The sequence below is a fragment of the Macaca thibetana genome, chromosome 2, assembly GCF_024542745.1.
Source record: "Macaca thibetana thibetana isolate TM-01 chromosome 2, ASM2454274v1, whole genome shotgun sequence".
Lineage (NCBI taxonomy): Eukaryota > Metazoa > Chordata > Mammalia > Primates > Cercopithecidae > Macaca > Macaca thibetana.
Window position 1 is genome coordinate 94,396,358 of NC_065579.1, and position 19,587 is coordinate 94,415,944.

The following is a 19,587-nucleotide window of genomic DNA, read 5'->3' on the forward strand; positions in this document are numbered from 1 at the left end:
AGCACAGCAGCACCTTGCCAGCTCCCTCTTCTTCACTGCAGCCAGCACGTTCTCTCAGCTCTTTCCAGAATATTGCACCTTTTATGCTTTTATCCCTCCTGTGGCTGCCCCACCTCAGGTCCTTGCAACCTTTGATTGGAGCTGCAGTTATTCTTTCCTACACTTACTTTCTGCCTCCAGTTCTCCCCAGCCCTAAATCTGTTCTTCGTGTGGCAGTCAGAATTACCTTACTGAAGTGCAGGTCTCTCCTGCCAGCGTGTTAGCCTGGGCTTTAAAACCAGGCAGATCCAAATACAAATCCTGGCTCCTTGAAAACCTCGTCACCTCTCTTAAGCCTCAGTTCTTCATCTATCAGATGGAGTGATCATAGTACCCGCATCATAGGGTGGTGAGGAGGGTTAAATGAGGCAAGGTAAATGATGCACATATCCCAGAGCCTGGCACACGTGCTCAGTGAGTTACTGTTAACAGCAGCAGCAAGAACCTGCAGTGGCACCTCATTGCCAGCAGTACAAACCCCAGACTCCTGAGGCTGGCATTCAGGGCACTGTAAGACCTCCCCCCTGCCTCTCTTTTCCCACCTGTCTCCCACAGCCTGCCCTGGGCTGCAGTGCCATTGACTCAGCAGCTTTCTTGTGCTTCCAGACCTTACCCCAAAGTAACGTGCTAGCAGGACCTGGTTGTTCCCTCTGCAGGTCCGCAGCCTGTTGCTCACAGTGCAGGACAGGTCTTACCTTCTGCTAACTGCTGTTGTCTCCTGACTGCTTCCCCCTCTGCTCTCTGAGGATAGGGACCATGGCTTACTTGTTTCTGCATCCCCTGCAGGGCCCAATGCAGTGCCTTGGCATAGAGTGGATGTTTCCAGAAGGAATTAAGTTAGTGATGGGAGGGAATCATTGATGATGTTTGAGGGCCTGGTTTTTACAGGGTCCCCTCAAGGCCATAACATACCTTGTTTTCATTGCATATCAGTGTGTATGGTTCGGTCTGCTCCCAGTAAAGGGAAAACAACAGAATGAAAAACTGGGAAACGACAGAATGATGGAAATGAACATCTCTCTCTCTCTCTCTCTCTCTCTCTCGCTCTCTCTCTCGCTCTCGCTCTCTCTTGCTCTTGCTGTCTGTCTCTTGCTCGCTGTGTGTGTGTGTGTGCATGCACACGCGCGCGCCAGTGTTAGGTTGCTTACTCTGATTTCTTAGACTATTCTGTATTCTGATATTATTATTCCCTTTTTGGTGGTATGATCCCATCTTTATGAAATTGTAGTGGTAGGCAATAATAGATTATAGCAGCTTTTCTTAAAAAATATTATTACTTGGCAAAAGAAAAAACAAGAAAGAGCAGCAAACTTTAACCTTTTGGAATAATGGTAAAAGGCACTCTTTGAAATATGAAATAGTCAAAGAAAAATGTTTCAAGACTGCAGTACATAATGAGAGGCAGCTAAACCACCAGGCATTCACCAGCGATGTGCCCACCTCCAGCCAGGAAGCGGGCCTGCAGAGCAGGTGGGAGGTGCTTGAGGAGGGGCGCACAACTCTCGACCCAGACACTGGGCGGACACCTGACACATGCCATCTAATTTAATCTTCTTGAAAGCCTCTTGAGCTAGATGATGTTATATCCATTTTACAATGGAGGCGCAGAGGGGTTAAGTATTTGCCCAAAGTCACACGGACAGTGTAAGCTGAATTTCCCCGGCCTCATGGGCCTGTATGTGCAAACAAGGAAGTTTCATTAGGATAAGTCCGCAGTAGGAGACCACAGCACCCCCAATTGTCTCCCTCTGTTATTTTGGGGAGTCTTGGAGGAGGAGTCTGCCATGTATTCATGTACAGCCCTCTTGGAGGAACCCACTCAGGGCCCCCATGGATGTCTGGAGCTGGCAGAGCCCTGAGGGACAGGCCTCACCAGGCCGCAGCTGCGCCACCACCATGGGAGCCAGGTCCTGCCCAGGTGCCTTCTCACAGAGGGGCTCCAGATCAGCGAGACAAGCGCCAGTGTGTGGCTTTGCTGGGACCAAGCACTTGTGCCTTTATGGGCCTGTTCCTCCATAAAACACATTTAAAAATCATATTTTACAACTGTATTGGTATAAATATACTAATATATATCAAAACATGTTCCTGGTGCAAAGATTCATTCTTTTTCTTTTAATTTTAAAAGAAATTAAAATATTTTCATGGACCCCTAAAGGAATGATGGGCCCTAAGTCAGGTGCCTGCTATCCCTAAAGGGTAAGGAGGCCCTTCACAAGACCCTAAAGTGGCAGTCCCATCGCCACTGCCTCTGTTTCTTGGCTGACCATGAACCCAGATCATACTGTATGCTTCCCTATCTCTCAAAAGTGTGAGTGCCAGTGTCCCTTCAGCGTCTGCCTGTTTTGCCTTTTTGCTCTTGTTCTTGTTATAGGTGTCAGAACAGCCCCTGAGGTGGAGCTAGGAAAATCTCTCTTCCGCTCCAGGCACATGTACACATCCTTTTATCCTGAAAGCCTTTCTGCCCACCTTATAATATATCAAGACTTATATCAAGTCACATAAATAGATACCCAGGACCTCTGGCACAGGACAGCTCATCACACACAGCCAGAAGCTGACTCTCTGAACCCAGCTGAGACAGACACACAGACACACATGCTCCAGGGTCAAGCTGGGGCTGGAATCCCCCCTCTTTAATTCCAAAGTTGTGTCTCTCCACGAAGCCAGACATCCGATTATTAGAACACACTCTTGCTGCTCACTCATTCACAAGAGTAAGATATTCTGGTAAAGAGCATTCCTGATTATTCCAGCTTGAAATGAATTTGCATTTTTCTGTGCAACACAAAGCTTAGAAATGAATGATGACACTGGGAAAATCTCAGGAGAATTTACAAAGATTGCTAACGAGCAGATGTATCTAATGTTTAGATGAAAATATTTTCTCCTTTAGAATTCTACAGGCTCAGATCTCCCGTGGCAACACCTTGCATTCTCTATGTCTTTGAAAAACAGCTGATAGGGAAGAGTACATAGAGTAGAAATTTGTTTATAGCAACACATTTTTATATGGAGAGAAAGCATATAAGCACAAGACAGAGAGACTGCTAAGGTAAAGTGTATTTGGGTCCTCAGACAAAAAAAAAAAAAAAAAAAAAAAAAAAAAAAACAGTCTTACTCTGCCTACATTCCCTAGAGGAAAGAAACGATACAGTTGGGATGAATTGCACAATTGGTCATCTTTATTGGGACCACTGAAACAGCCACTGAGGTGGGGTTGCGACCTTGGCATGGCAAATGACTGTCATAAAGGCCTGCTTCAGCACTGTGTCATTTGTGAGTTGAGCTGGGAGCCTGAGTTTTCACGGAGGTTGACAGCAGTTTCACTACCTCGTTAATGAGCAATTGAGGAAACTCCATCTCAGGTTGGGAGGAGTCAGATCTTACCTTCCTATTCCTCTGCCCTCGTGGCTCTGTGGTGGGCTTGCAACACCAGTGTGCTTCTCCTCACTCTCTGTGCCCCAAGTGGCGGACTGTTTCAGCCCCGCTGGTTGTGAAGCTGACATTATAGATTTGGTGTTCTGCATGGGGCTGTGACACAGAGTGAACCCTAGAAGTGGACACTTGGGCTCTCAGAGGTGAGCATCAGTCAGCAGGACACCAAGAGCATGGCTGCCTCAGAGCACAGATCCACATCTTACGGTGGGTCAACAGCTCAAAGTTCAACACATGCTACCTGCACTAAGGCATATTGGCATACAGTTGGCATTTTAAAAAAAAGAGAATTGTGCGTGTATCTGGTATCTAATAAATGTGTTATTTAATTTGCATTTCTTTGCTCACTAGAAGGTTGAATTTTGTTACATGGGTTTACCAGCCATTTTCATTCCATCGTCTGTGGGTCCCTTAGCTGCAAGTGTCTTGAGACCCACTTCCCTGTTCTGCAAAGCCTCCTATTGTGTCAGCTGACTCTCTCCATGCTTTCACTCCTCCCTCATTTGCTACCGTAAAACCCATATTTGATCTCCCTTATGATTAATATCTGGAGAAAGTCAGCTACCACAATGGCATGCTCTGTCTGGGCTCTCAACTCGCAATTTGTGCCATTCAGCTCATCCCTCTGGGGCTGCAAGCAGTAGAAATAGGTAGGATCCTTTAGCTTTTCATTTCTCCCACATACAGGGCTCTCTGTCAGCCACCTCTGAATCTCCACCAGCTTTTCATCTGATCAAACCTAAATGTACTTTTTTAACATAGTTGTAGGAGGTGCTTTTCACTTTTCCCTAGACTGGGCAGGGAACAGGACATTTACATTACAAGTCACTGTTAGCCCAGTAGGAAAGCTGATCTTTCACTGGCCAGTGAGCACAATAAGGAACAGGGAGGTTAGGTGCCCTGACCCTGTCATATAGCTATTGAAATCCAAGTTATCTCAACTTCCAGTAGGTGCATGGTCCATACCCACCCCCAGGTCCAAGCAAACAGCCCATTCCTAGGGAACAGACAAGAAACACTTGATTCCCTACAGGTGGGAAATTACTGTGGATTCCAGTTTGCATTTCCCAGTGGAGAGAAAATAAGGACACTAACCAATGAAGAGATCTTTTCCAGTTTTCATATAATTTTTGTTCAGTCACTTCTTTTTTTCCTTTTTTTTTTTTTTTTTTTTTTGAGACGGAATTTCACTCTTGTTGCCCAGGCTGGAGTGTAATGGCGGGTCTCAACTCACTCCAACCTCCACCTCCCAGGTTCAAGCAATTCTTCTGCCACAGCCTCCCAGGTAGCTGGGATTACAGGTGCCCGCCGCCACACCTGGCTAATCTTTGCATTTTTAATAGAGACAGGGTTTCACCATGTTGGCCAGGCTGGTCTCAAACTCCTGACCTCAGGTGATCCACCTGCCTCAGTCTCCCAAAGTGCTGGGATTACAGGCATGAGCCCCCACGCCTGGCCTGATCCGTCACTTCTGCCAGCTGGAAGCTGAAATGGTCCAGGTCTTTAAGCAGACCTCAGGTGTTCCAGGTGAAGTTGTGGTGCCCAGCTACCTGGGACTCCTCACTCTGACTTAAGGGAAAATGCAAATGCCTTGAGAGGCCAAGACAGTAAGTCAATGTGACAAGTGGATGGGTAGGGCCAAAGGTATGCCATGAGGGCAGGAACTGCATCCCTCTTGTTCACTGCTTTATCCCAGCACCTGCAACAGAGCTGGCACACCATAGGGTCCCAATAAAGATGTAGAATGAACTGTGGGGAGTACAGAGAACTGGGAAGTGCATATCTCACAGGAGGTATTCTAGGCCAAAAAGCATGGGTAATATTTGCCTTCAAGCTTACAACTCTCATGACTGAATAAACAAGGCTGTTTATAGATGGAATAAAACAATGATGGTCAAACAGTATTGTTGGCCAACTTACCCTTTTGATTGTATGTTCAGTTGAAGTCAGGATACAGATCTCACTGTTTCTGTTTAAGCATCTCTTAAGTCCTTTCCATTAATACCTTGGACCTTTAATGCCCTGTGCTGTTTGGAAATTTGTGTAAATTTTTGCTTTCCCCTCCCTCATGCTATGGTCTAACTTCTTTTTCTGAATCCCTTGGTCATATATCTTTCTTTTCAAAAGATCTACAAAGGCACTGTGTCTACCAAATAAGGGGCAATCTTTCTAAACACGTTTTATTCCTAATAAAAGGGTAACAAATCCGCTTTCATGCATACAATGTTGCCCTTTCTGAAACAGGCTTATGCAGTGGTAGCTGGTTCTTGCCAAAATTATTTTGAGCCCAATTTGTCTCCAAAATCTCCCACACCAAGCTACAGGATCCTGAAAAGTGGGGGACATCCTCTGCACATTTTTCCTAAGGTGAAGACTTGGCTCTGGCTGTTCTCTTGGACATTACCCTTATTCTGGTGGGTCTGTATCACCTCCCCTCTATCTCATTCCCCTGGGACCCCAGACCCTACCTTTTTGGTATGTAGCAAAGCCCCCTGAACCAACAGAAACATGGCCATTGGGTCAGTCAAGCAGCTATTGTGGAATAGACAGGCTAAGGCTAAAGAGGAGCCCTCTGGCACATGTGTCCTCACCCCAGAATGGCTTGACAGGTGTGAGACCATGTGCCTCAGTGTAGAAGCCCAGAGTCAGCTTCTGGACTATAGACTCAGCCACTAATTTGTCACTTAGCCCCTTTGCTTCTCTAGTGAAGTGGGAGGGCCAACGGAAACCTTCTCTAGTGAGACAAAACCTAAAATAGAATCCACTCGGAGGAACAAATTTTGCAAAATCAAGTCATAGCTATCATTAACATTTTGGTCAAGATTGTATGGGTCAGACAGATACCTTAGAAAGGCATATCTTGCCAAACATTTTACTGGTCACACGAAATATGCCTGTGAGCAGTATTCAACTTCTAATTTACAAATGGTATGATGAGATAAGCAAAATTGTTTGTAGATGGAAACCATGACTGCCAAGCAACAGTGATCTCCAGCTTATTGCATGATGCTATATGTTCAGATGAACTCAAAATGCAGATAATTCTTTGGGATTGATGTGCCTCTGCTCCATTAATGACGTTGGCCCAAATCCGGATTGATTGTAATTTTGAACCTTGAATGTAAAAGCTGGAAGTGACCTGTGTCAGTCAGGAATACGTTCAGCCACAGATAACAGAAAACCTGGCCAACAGTGGCTTCAACAGATAGGGGATCTTTTTTCACATAACATGGTATTCAGAGGCAGGTGATGACTCCCAGTGGTTCACCCAAACCAGTGCTCTCTGAGTCCAAGCTCCTTCAGTCTTTCTGCCCCATCTCACTTGGAGGTTTGGCATTCTTCTTCAATTCTGCTGGCTCATAAGCTGCATGTCTATGTTTAAGGCAGAAATAAGTGGGGAGGAAGAGAGGAACATTAGATGCACCAATTCCCCTGATTAGGAAAACAAAAGCTTATCTAGAAACTCCTCAGTCTTTCCCTGTGGACTCACTAGTTAAAATTGTGTCACAAGACTATACCTAGCTGCAAGGGAAGCAGGAAAATTGAGTATTTTCCTGTTCACCCCCATGGTAGAAGACAGCAAGAGAGAATGGGCTTGAAAATAGGTGTGTGAGCTAATACACTGTCTATCAAGAAACTACAGAGAAATTCTTTCTAGTACCCTCATTGTACAAATGACAAAAATGAGTTCCAGAAATGAGAAATAACTTGGCCAAGCTCCCATAACTGGGTGAATTTAGAGCCAGAACTGGAGCCCAGGTCTCTTAAATGCCAGTCCAGAAAGCTACCCACTGGACCACACTTCAGTCTGAGATTTAAGTTTTGCTGATGAAGTATAATATTATTCAGCAAATAAGGTAAGAGATATTAAACTACCAGCAGTGGGCAGAGGACATACAGCTTCCACTCTAGCACTCCTTCCTCCTTCCCTCCCCAAGAATCTGAAATAATTTATTATGAGTCACAGAAACTAGGCAAAGTCAAATCAGGCCTCCCCTCAGTTCTCTTCTGCTGTGTCTAGTTTAATCTCATTCCTCGGCACATTGGTGTTTGTGTGTGGAATTACAGAATCAACCTCATGATGATGAGTGTCATGATAACATAGAATTTCTGTGTCATTGTTAATGTGCTGTTCTTGTCTTCTGTCCCCTTCTGTTATCGGACCAAACAGAAGTTTTCTGCTGTTTCTCTCTGCAACATCTCCACAGAAGTCCTGAAAGTCATCAATGCCACAGAGGAGTTGATAGCAGGATCTACAGGGCCCTGGGAGTCCCCACAAGTCCCTCCTGACAGAGAGAAGGGGACGTTTCCTCGTGGGACAGACCAAGTGAGACTGGATGAGCAGCTGACTTCCCTGGAAGAAAATGTAAGAGGGTGTGGAGGTGCCCTGTCTAAGGTGAATGTGTGTGAAGAAGAAGCTGATGAAGTTGTAGCTTATCATGAAGAGTGCAAGGATACACACACCACTACCACCATAGCAAATACATTCTCAGGAAGGACCTTAGGTTGGATTCCCCAGAAGCAGACCCTGAGATGAGGATTTGTGTGCATGTTACTTATTAGGGAATGCTCCCAAGGGAAGCTAGTAAGGGAATGGGGAAGTAAGAGAAAGGGAAGAATCCAAGCAAGGACATGATCTTACACAAAGAGGAGCTTTAGCTTGATCCTGCAGAGAGCTCTGGAGTAGAAGTTGCACCTCAGAGTTGTCCTGACCTAGGGCAAAAGAACTGACCCTTCTTACAACCAGCAGGCACTTCAGTCTCTTTGCACGCAGGCAATGTCTCTAGTAGCCCAAAGGCAGTCCCCTGTATAGATATGGGCTGCTAGGAATAAAAGCTTGGTGGGCAGGGAGAAGAGTATAGAGAAACTATAAAAGAGATCCAAGGGGATCCAGGTATTGCCAATGCCGCTACAGGGGATGAAGTGGTTGCCAAAAGAACTGAAGTTACTACAACTGGTCTTCTCTGCTTCTCTAAGATACCAACACAATCTGGTCAGGTGCTGTGGTTCATGCCTGTAATCCCAGCACTTTGGGAGGCTGAGGCAGGCGGATCACTTGAGTTTGGGAGTTTGAGACCAGCCTGGCCAACATGGTGAAACCCCATCTCTACAAAAATACAAAAATTAGCTGGGTATCGTGGCAGGCGCCTGTAATCCCAGCTACTTGGGAAGCTGACCCAAGAGAATCGCTTGAACCCAGGAGGCGAAGGTTGCAGTGAGCCAAGATGGTGCCACTGCACTCCAGCCTGGGCAACACAGTGATACTCTGTCTCAAAAAAAAAGATAACAACACAATCATATGTAATTTATGTTTCCAATGAATCACCCAAGTCTCCTTGTGCCATTAGCAACAAGAAGCCCACTGTCTTTCTTCTGAGCCTAACACACTCCACTCCAAAATTGTCCAAGCACTCTGGGAACTGAGTAAGACTCCACTGTATTACCTTCTGACCATATTTAGACCTCAGACTGCCATCATTTCCCCCTCCCCAATTCCTATGCTCCCCAATAAGGATGCTAACCAACCACTGCTAGTGGATCTGCCAATCAAGAGGAAAATGCCTAACATCAACTATATTCAAAATTACATTTCCTCTTTGGAAATAAAACATTTAGCATAATGCTTGCAAAAAAGTACACATAAATGTTGGCTATTCTTATTAGTATTTGAAAGGCATGTCATCAGCCAACTCCTAAAATGATCCCATTAAAATTCACTAAAGAATGGGTTGTTAAAAGTGGTTCCAACTTTAATAACACACACTCTTAGCTCTGTCTCTCATCCTGGAACAAGTATGCATTTGCTGCTTTCAAGAGAAAGACACTTGAGAAAGAAAGGAAATAAAACAAGTCCTATTGGTATTGAAAAATTGAAAAATTAGTATTGATTTATTGAAAATCATCCATTTTTACAGAAGTGTAGGCAGAGTGGCCCAGAAGACTCATCTGCCTCATTCATCCTGTTTTTACTTGTTGCTTCTTCTGAGGACCCTGACTTACGTAGCTGGGCTTTCCCTGGTGCCAGGTCCTTTTCTGCCTGAAGGAAGCCATGCCTCAGAGTCAGGGTCACAGGGAAAGAAGGTGAGATCTACCAGATGTCTGGAAAGGGGGAAGGGGATGAAGGGGAAGGTGCTCACAATCTGTTTCAACATTTAGAAGGGTTAAAGACCATCAGCCAAGTCAGCTGGTTCCCTGTGGAAACTTGTACATCTCTGAAGGCAAAATCAATGTACTTGGGGAAGGGAGGAGAAGACAGTGCTTACATTTACCTTTCTTCAGATTCAATTCCATTTAGTTTGTACGCCTAAAAGGTATTCGCAAATATAATTGTAGTCATGTGCTGTATAATAAGGTTTTGGTCAATGGCGGATCACATATACAACAGTGGTGGTCCCATAAGATTATAATGCTGTATTTCTACTGTACCTTTTCTATGTTTAGATACACAAATAATTACCATGGTGTTACAATTGCCTACAGTATTCAGTACAATAACATGCGGTAGCCTAGGAGCAATAGGCTAGGTGTGTAGGAGGTTATACCATCTAGGTTTGCATAGGTACACTCTATGATGTTCACACAATTTTGCATTTCTAATAATATATCCTCATTGTTTAGCAAAGCATGACTATGTTTAGGTTAAAGGACTTTGTAATTTCCCCCTTCCATTCAAAGAGAAGAAAAATTCTTGGCTGTCAAGTAAGAGGCACCTGGCCTGGAGGCGGGGTGGGTGTGAGTGATAACTTCAGAGTTCAGGAAAGCTCTCACTGCCACTTGAGGAGTTGTATGTTTGGTTTGGCCTAATAGGGATATTTGCTAGTAATGGATTTTTCAGTCCTTCTGATTTGTGATGAAATAAACAGTGTAATAAATTTTTACAGGTAAATATTCATGATCACTGAGTATTTCAGGAAATAGCTGAGGATAAGAATTTTCCAGTACTCCAGACCAAGGGTGACACTGAGAAATTTGGACACTCAAGCTGTAGTCACCATGAGTAGTTGGCATGGCTCTTGCCATGAAGTTGATATCAAATCAAGTTAGGTAATGCCAGCTCCTGCAAAGTCAACTGTGCTTTTGAGGTGCTCTAATGAATGCTGTTCCCAGAAATCAGGAATTGTTATTAGAGTGTTTTTTTTAAAGCAGAAATGGGGTCTTGCTATGTTGCCCAGACTGGTCTCAAACTCCTGACCTCAGGTGATCCTCTTGCCTTGGCCTCCCACATGCTGGGATTACAGACATGAGCCATTATGCCCAGCCTGAAGTATTTTTTGATAAAAGTTGAAACAATAAGAAATGAAAAATGTTTAACTGCAGGCTGGGTGTGGTGGCTCACGCCTGTAATCCCAGCACTTTGAGAGGCCAAGATGGGAGGACTGCTTGAGGCCAGGAGTTTGAGGCCAGCCTGGTCAATATGGTGAGATCCCATCTCTATGAATAAAATTACATATATATATATATATATATATATATATATGCTTGTTTCACTTTAAAAGTTGAAGACTCTCTCCCTGTGGGCTCCCATAAAACCTATGCATGTATCTGTCTGATCACTTTTCACACTTTCCATCTTTTCTGTTCACTCATCCATCTCCCATTAGGCTGGCACTATTGACATTTGGATTAGGCAATTCTTCGTGTGGGGGCTGTCCTGTGCACAGGATACTTGTCCACACCCCTGGTCTCTACCCACTAACTGCTAGCAGCAGCACCCTCCCAGTGTGACAGTCAAAATTGTCTCTAGGCATTGTCAAATGTTAAGGGTTTGGGGCAGGGCAAAATCACCCCCAGATTGGGAATGAGATATATAAATTCCTGCAGAACAGGGTTTACCACCTTTTATTTCTGTAGCCTAGCCCCAGTCCACCACCCAGAGCCTGACACAGAGGAAGCACTTGGTGAATGTTTAGCTGATGTATGACTACACCAGAGGAATGAAACCCCTTTTAAAAAGAACTGCTTGACTTCTCATGCACAGGGTCTCTGTTCTTTAAATGTGTCTCTAACATAGCTGAGTCCTGAGATGGCCCTGATCCTGGACACACAGAATTGAAAAGGTTAAAGACATGGTTCACTAGCAAATGAATGTATTTTTTACAAAGTATGGTATCAGAAAAAGTGTGTGAAATATCTGGTTTAAATGAAAATGGTCAGTTTTCATAGCACACTTAAAACAAAGATATCCTGCCCTTTTATTTTTACCTCCAAGGAGCATGTTGAAAAGAATGCAATGGCCTTATTGGAGTTTTCATCTTGTAAGATCCTTTAATTGTAAGTTATGTTTTTTTTTCCTTTGGGTTCATTAACAGTTTCGATTTAAAATATGTCCACTTACTCACAGACTGAAGATGTCAGAAGCCCCAGCAGGGACCAAGGCTGGAAGGCCCAGTCTGTAGGTGACTGCTCCCCTGTTCTGCATCCCTCATGCCTCTCCTGTTCCCAAAGAGTTAACTGCGTTCTTCCTCCTCCTTCCCTTCCCCCATCCTTCAGCTTTTTAAATTTAACCTCAGAAGAAACCCCATCTATATTCTTTTGAATTCATGAGCTTTTGAGTCAGGGAAAGGAGGACTCTTCTTCGTCTCTTTAATTCAACAGATCACAGAGCCACGGGCGGGTTGCCTCGCTCTGCTGCTCCCGGATGGAATTCAGCTGAGCAGTGGGAGAAGCCAGGGTGGTTCTTAAACTGTCCTCTGGGCGCAGCTGATCTCATTAAACCATGGCTTTTGTTGGTCTTCAGAATAAAGAACAGTCCTGCACTCCTCCGCTGTTCTCCTTTGTGCTAGGGAACCTAGGGACTGTCAGAAATAGAAACGGTGACACTATTCTTGCTTTCTGAACATTGGTTACCACAGGACAGGACTCAGGGGGAGAAAAAGAACATTTGGTTGAGAATGTTCACCTTTAAAAATACCTCTGAAGACTCACAGCTCTGCCCAGTTACACTAGCTTCGCCTGTGTGGCTTTTGTAATGGGGGGGAAGAGAAAGGATCTCCCCAGGACCTCAGATCATCTTTACTGTGACATCTCTTTCCTTGAGGGACACAACGGGTCCTGAGCAAAATGGGAAAAAAGAAAAAAAATAAAAATACTTCTGAAGGTTTCAGAGCTACATAAGGTAAAGAAACATCGGCATTTACATATCCAATCTCCTGTTTTCATGAACTGCCTTAACCCCCTTAATTAGCAGAGGGCATGGGTATTTGAGAATTATCTTGTCTCTCAGCTTTGACACTTCTCACCTGCTATCTGGTGTTAGTGCTGTGAAATCAGCTCTTGTCTCCCCTAAAGGCAGAAACAACCTAGGACTAATCCCAGCCTCCACAGCAGCACGCAATGGGGGCTCAAGTCCTTGGGCTGAATGTCTTGGTCTCTAGGTATTTTAAACTCTTGCTGTGAAGAGCTCTGCTGTACCTGTTGGAATGTAGCTGGACTCAGGTGTGGGCAAGGTTATGGGATGCTGAGGGTGGAATAGTAGCAATAAAAGGAAGCAATTACCAGTCCCAGACAGTGGTATCTCCACTGACCAAACCAATCCCAGACAGCCAGGAAGCCCTGGTGATGAAGTCCAAATAGGTCAGCCTCCCAGGAAACAGGGCAGGACAAAGAAGGATAGAAAATGGACCTAGAAGGTCAACAGAGAATGACTAGCATGAGCATTCTCAGACCTGTGGTGTGAATAGTAGGACTGCCACCTTGAGGATGTATGCAGGGTTGTAAGTAACCCATAATCCCAAGCCTCAGAGGGAGTGGAGGGCAAACCCAACTTCCCTTTTAGCTCCATCCCACATTGCCCATGGAGTATACAACCAGTGGCAGCAGACACAGCAGACCTGCACTACAGGGAGCCCAGCTCTGCCACTGAATCCAGGTCCATGCAGAGGATGTTGGTCCTCTTTCCCAAAGCTCTCCTACAACCCTCACAGCACCAAAGAGGATGTGGCACTAGAACTTGTGGAGATGATCATGGTTACTCAGGTGGTTCTCTGCCCTCAGAGTGCAAGGAAAGAAATACATTAGTCCCCTAAAGTATATTTCATGGAAGTCAAGTCCAACAAGATGCTCTAAGGTCAAATAAGTCTTGGAAGCTTGCATACTCTTTCTAGGAAAATTGAGATACATATTAGCACATTAAAGCCTCTCGGAAGACCTGCAGTAAAGAAATCTGTTTAACACTCTTTATTCTAGAGAATTTAATCACAAATAAGTGTTTCATTAAGGAAACACCTATTCTTATGCCTTGAACCACTTTGAGAAAGCCTTGTTGAACTGAGAGTCAGTGAATGCAATCATAGGCATCAATGACTAGAGTTTGAAGGGGTCATAGATTACTCAGACATGGTAACCATAGTTCTCACCAAAAGTGGACCTTAACTTACCAAGCAAGTCCAAGTGAACATTTTTCAAATGGGTTATGTTTTATAAAGCTAGAATAACATTTTCATCATATAGCATGTTACCTTTTGTTATTTCAAGCCAGCAACAGAGCCAATATCATATCCATCTGTAACCATAGTAACTCTAGTACCTTTATGTTAAAATCTGAAATGCAAAATGTTATAACGTTCCAACTGAGATTATCACAGCATCATAGGGCAAGGAGGATAAAGGCAAGGGAACTAGCTTCAGCCCTTCTGAGATCACTTCTAGGGTCCACCAGTCCCCAGCTGAGACCTCAGAAAATCACTAAACCTTCCTAGAGCATAAAAATTCTCGTCTTGAACACAATTATTACAATAGTATCTACCTCAAGGGTTGCTATGAGCATATATAAGTCACATAAAACCCTTGGCTCAGCCACTGACTCTATAAATTAATGCTGTCATCACATCATCATCATCCCCACCATCATCATCATCATTCTCCTCCAGTCCTTTAGGCACCATCATTTTGGCTGTAAATTCCTGTTCAGCCGGTATCAGTGCCAAACCACTAAATCTATTCTTCCTCCTGGTGCCAGGAAAGTAGGCTTTTAGCGAACACAGAGTAAAAGATGAACATTCTGGCCTTGCTGAGGGCTTGGAGCTTTTTCATCTTGCTTTGTCTTGGCAGGAAAAAAAAAAGGAACATTAGGGAATGAACATGTTGAAGATGTAAACAGCAGTCAGGTTGATGCACATCCCAGGGTGTGATGACATTGAGTTTTGCATGTTTCTGCTAAAATCAAGGTTCCAAGACCTTAGTTATGTTAGGTTCTGTTTAACCATTGCCATGCTTAAATTATTTCACTTAAATAACTCCAAATGTTGTTTCACTGTGTAAAACTGTAGATTTATATTTTAAATTCTTATTAAAATAAATTTACTTTTTTTGGTGTAGATAGGAGAAAGTATAAAAAAGTATAATAAACTTCAAACATCTCTCTCTCTCTCTCTCTCTCTCTGGTTATCCCCCTTTTCCCCACCCCCAATTATATTTTTACCCTCTAAAGGGAAGTTTTTCAACTTCAGAAATTTTGTGATACATTATTTGAATAATTTATTCACTCAAATACCTTTGAAATATTTATCATTTCTTTCACTTGACAAAGAACCATTTCCTGTTTAAAAACAAAAATAAATGGCTATGATTAAATTGTGAGGATCTCTTAGAAACAGAATTTCTCTGTATGAAACAGAATTACATATTCAACATATGATAAAGAAATATAAAACAAAAGATAAACTGAAGTATGGCAATTCCCATCAGACATTTGATTCATGGCCCCTGTATGACTGGTGAATCATCTGATGTGACATCGTCTGTGCCAATCAGTGCTGAAAGCTCCCACAGCCCAGGTAATTATGTCTGGTGATGGTGCACAAATTTGCTTTCATCAAACCTGTACCTGCCTTTGTTCCACCTTGAAATGTTTTGTAAAATTGCCAGTTTTAAAACAGATGAGTGAATCACGCCAAGGAATTGACAGAGTGAGAACATCTCAGGCTTCTTTCCCTCACCAACACAGCGTCATTAAGTGAAGGGAAGGAAGAAAGGAAGGAAGGAAGGAAGGAAGGAAGGAAGGAAGGGAGGGAGGGAGGGAGGGAGGGAGGGAGGGAGGGAAGGAAGGAAGGAAGGAAGGAAGGAAGGAGGGAAGGAGGGAAGGAGGGAAGGAAGGAAGGAAGGAAGGAGCATAACTTGTGTACCTGAACTCTTGACTTGTCTTCAACTCTTCTGTATTCTTAACCCAAGTTCAGGAAACTGTTAAAGTCTTGGCCATGTGTTTCATTCAAATCAACTCTAAATTGCTGTGATTACAGGTTTAGGATTTTATATATGTTGATTAAACCTCAAGAACCTCTCTTTAAGTAATGACTTTCTTTAGATACATCTCATTTCTTGTGTTGTTGGTTGCTTCATCACATTATTGATTAGGGAGAGGGGGTATGTGTTTCATTCACTCTGGCCCACACCACTTAGTCTGAGTTATTTCAAGGATTTTACCTTGATCACTTTTATGGGAATAACCTTATAAACTTGTAAGTAAAAAATGTTTCTTTTTCTTAAATTTCTTTATCAGACTTGCTCTCTTATTTTTAATAGCTCTCAAAAATTGTCCTAATTGACAGATAAATAGATTCAACATGCTTCTCTTAACATCACACTATTTTCTAAGAAATATTTTTCAACTACAAACTTCAGGTTTATTTAATTCCCTTAACCTCACTGAAGCATGCAGAAGCTAATTAATCAGAGAATTCACTCAAAATTTGTAATTATTTTAAATTATTTCCCTTCTTTCATGTTTTCTGAATTCTTTCTCAAATACTAAATGCTAAACAAAAGTTGTGTTGGCAAAACTCCATCATGAGTGTTTCTCTTTGTTTCTTCTTTATAGTCATTTTTATAGTCACTGGACCAATACACAATTTGCATAGCTGATGTCATGTATTTTGCACTATTTGAACAAAAGCAACTTTAAAATGCTTTTTCGTACAGGAAAGTTTGTGGGAGAGGGAAGGTGTGGTTGACAGTGAGGGGTGTCAAGACCTCACACATTTAAGTGTGAAGAATGTTCATAAATGTTATAAAAATAACATTCCCCCTGCCATGTTAAGCCCAGTTCTCTCTCTCACTCCTCTGAATTGCTGGGGTCCCCTCAAGGGACCCCAACGAGTCCCAGGTCTGCAGACCTGAACTCAAATGCAGCACTCTCTCTACAGGTATACCTGGCAGCAGGCACTGTGTATGGACTGGAGAGCCAGCTGACTGAGCTGGAAGATGCCGCCCGCTGCATCCACAGCGGCACTGATGAGACCCATCTGGCGGATCTGGAGGACCAGGTGGCCACGGCTGCAGCCCAAGTCCACCATGCTGAACTCCAGGTGAGAACTCTCCTCTCTGCCCACATGGGTCCTGCAGGGTGAAAGAGGAAGCCCCATGTTCTACAAGAATCACTTTAAAGCCATTGTATCTATCAGCTCCCATCATCTCCAGCATGTTTGCATGGATATGGTCCTTCCAGATGAATTCCACCAAATTCTCCCTTTAAAAGTGTAGTCCTCTTCTCCCCCAAGTTAAAGCCTTAATAATATATTGGACTGCCCTTTAAACCTTATACCAGTTTCCTCTCTGAGAAATTTCCTGACCCATACATAGGTCTCTCTACTACACAGGTTTCCATTCCACTCCAAGACCATCCTTTTCTGACCCTTATCATACTGTTGATTACTTATTAAGCAATAATATTAAATAATATTCCCCATTATAGACTGAAAGCTCCATGAGAATAGAACTATAACTGTGTGGCTTAAAATGAAACTCCAGTGCCTAGCACAATACCTGGCACAGACATAGCACACAATAAAAATGGGATGAATAAATGAAGGAAATTGGAAGCATACATTTCTCAGGACAATATTTTTCATGAGGAGGAGGCAGGATTTACATACAGCTATTTAAGAACTGACTGACATAGTCTTATAACTTTGTGAATATGGCTGTTTGAAGTTTTCATAGACATTCCTGTAGCCTTTGACTCTGTAAATTAAAATTGCCCATGGATTAAGCCACTGATTTTCAAACTGGGGTCTGCAGATATATTCTCGGGACCCATGACAATTTTTTTCTTTAAAAGGGCTCCATGTGTTACTCAAGTTTGAGAGACACTGGTCTCTGCAGCTTAAGCTCAGTATAGACCCCTGGTTTGCTGATATTTTTTTTTTTTTTTTTTTTTTTTTTTTTTTTTTTTTTGAGACAGAGTCTTGCTCTGTCACCCAGGCTGGACTGCAGTGCAACGGCACAATCTCGGCTCACTGCAACATGCACCTCCCGGGTTCAAGCAATTCCCCACCTCAGCCTCCCAAGTAACTGGGGTTATAGGTGCATGCCACCATGCCCAGCTAAATTTTTTTTTGTATTTTTAGTAGCAATGGGGTTTAACCATGTTGGCCAGACTGGTCTTGAACTCCTGACCTCAGACAATCCGCCTACTTTGGCCTCCCAAAGTGCTGGGATTACAGACGTGAGCCACTGAGATAGATCCTGCATCTTAAAACTGAATCATTGGGAGAACTGTGGTCAACAGAAACCATATTTGGATAGAGACATAAATCAAAGAAACTGACTGAAGTGAGTCTCTGTCATTTTAGAGGGTGTTTTTTGTTGTTGTTGTTTTGTTTTTGGCCAAGATTGAGGATGCACCCAGAAAATTAAAAAAGAGACAGAAACCACAGTAGTATCTGTGGCTCGTACTTTTTCCAAACAGGATTTTGAGGGTTTCAATATTTAAAGGGGAAAAGTGGGCAGGAGCGGAAAGGGATGGAGGGAAAGAGGGAGGGTTTGGTGACATTCTTGTGAATCTGCCCATTGCACATGAGAAGGAGGGGTAAAGGGAATGGTCAATTATGTATTCATCTTGCACTCAGTAAATCTGTGCTTTACATAAGATAGAGTAAAAGTAAACAGAGAGTAGAGGAAGCAGTCAAATACGCATTCATTTTCAGGTGAGTGAGGGGACAATTTCTAGTCTCCTCTTGTCCTGTACCCACGAAGATAAGCTGTTAATTTCCATTGTCAGGGTGATGGAAGCTGTGAAGACATGTGGCCTTCTATCTGTAGCTATCAGTTTAGGAACAAAAGGAAAGCCAGTTTTGGGGGGCAGGGAGAAGGGGTTGTGACTCAGCCTCCAAACTTCTCCCTTTGGCATAGTGAATTGGGGGCCCTGAGATTTTATTTTCATTTCACAGAGAAGATGACAATCTCAGGCGATAATTATTTTAAAAGTAAATACTTTATTGAGTCAAAATTACAACTCCTGACATCATCAGCCACTCTAGAGAATGAAAGGGCACAATTCTCCATTCTGTGGATGGTTCAATGCTGTGAACTAGAAATGAGCTCATCAGATAGATGGCCCTGTTGACCATTACCACTAAGAATGGCTGAACAGCAATTCTCCAAAAAAAAGTTATTTTCCATAAATTTCACCCAAGACTTAATCAATTTATTGTCAAAGTTATATAAACTAGAATCAAATCACTTGTTTTCTGTTACATTGTGTAGCAAATACTTCTTGAATGATTTTACAGGAAGTAATATTTACGGGTGTTTGGGAGGATTTTATTGGATAATTATTCCCCCTTTATTGGATAGTTATTCCCCGTTCCACATTTTTCTAGACTGTTATGGCAGAAAACTCTGGAGTTCCAAATGTCCATTTTCCATGTGTTTAAATGTATGCCTATTAATTTTTCATTTATTTTTAAATATTACAATAATATTATCAATAATCCCCAATATTCTGTGAGCGTTATTTTGTACCAGGTATTTGTCCTTAATGCTTTACCACATTATTGTATTTATTTTTTCAGCAACCCCACAAGGTAGCTACTGTTACTATTCTCCTTTTATATCTGAGGAAACTTATCCAAGGTCAAATACCTAGAAAGTGATAAAACCTGGATTTTAACCCAAATTTTGTGACCTCATAGCCCACACTCTATTTTTCTTCTTTTGAGACGGAATCTCACTCTGTCACCCAGGCTGGAGTGCAATGGCATGATCTCGGCTCACTGCAACTTCCGCCTCCTGGGTTCAAGTGATTCTCCTGCCTCAGCCTCCCGAGTAGCTGGGACTACAGGCATGCACCACCACGTCCGGCTGATTTTTGTATTTTTAGTAGAGACAGGGTTT

The 19,587-nt window shown here is 43.0% G+C and overlaps 2 protein-coding genes, 1 long non-coding RNA gene and 1 other non-coding gene across 29 annotated transcripts in view; 3 read left to right on the forward strand and 1 right to left on the reverse strand.

Annotated features, from left to right (window-relative positions):
• MYRIP (myosin VIIA and Rab interacting protein) overlaps positions 1 to 19,587 on the forward strand; it is a 418,438-nt gene that overhangs the window by 385,100 nt on the left and 13,751 nt on the right. For both annotated transcript variants that reach the window (XM_050780367.1, XM_050780368.1), the window contains exons 12-13: positions 7,649 to 7,843; positions 16,617 to 16,778. In XM_050780367.1, the coding sequence (XP_050636324.1) occupies positions 7,649 to 7,843; positions 16,617 to 16,778 (357 nt within the window). The remainder of the gene's footprint in view (positions 1 to 7,648; positions 7,844 to 16,616; positions 16,779 to 19,587) is intronic.
• Positions 1 to 19,587, forward strand: part of RPL14 (ribosomal protein L14) — a 575,215-nt gene that overhangs the window by 351,728 nt on the left and 203,900 nt on the right. Inside the window, exon 1 of one of the 24 annotated variants that reach the window (XM_050780449.1) lies at positions 12,451 to 12,454. The exons of the other annotated variants lie outside the window; for them this stretch is intronic. The gene's annotated coding sequence lies outside the window, so the exon portion shown is untranslated. Of the gene's footprint in view, positions 1 to 12,450; positions 12,455 to 19,587 lie in introns of those variants that run through there. 24 annotated transcript variants of the gene reach the window in all.
• The window catches only part of LOC126948551 (uncharacterized), a 63,351-nt gene continuing 54,740 nt past the window's right edge, over positions 10,977 to 19,587 (reverse strand). The window contains exons 4-6 of one of the 2 annotated variants that reach the window (XR_007723484.1): positions 16,623 to 16,809; positions 12,377 to 12,528; positions 10,978 to 12,272 (exon numbers count right to left, since the gene is read on the reverse strand). This is a non-coding gene — a long non-coding RNA (uncharacterized LOC126948551). Of the gene's footprint in view, positions 12,529 to 16,622; positions 16,810 to 19,587 lie in introns of both variants that reach the window. The other variant, XR_007723483.1, reaches the window with a different exon arrangement.
• On the forward strand, positions 12,395 to 12,527 carry LOC126949507 (small nucleolar RNA SNORA64/SNORA10 family). Its single transcript, XR_007723786.1, has one exon. It is a non-coding gene; the product is annotated as a small nucleolar RNA SNORA64/SNORA10 family (small nucleolar RNA).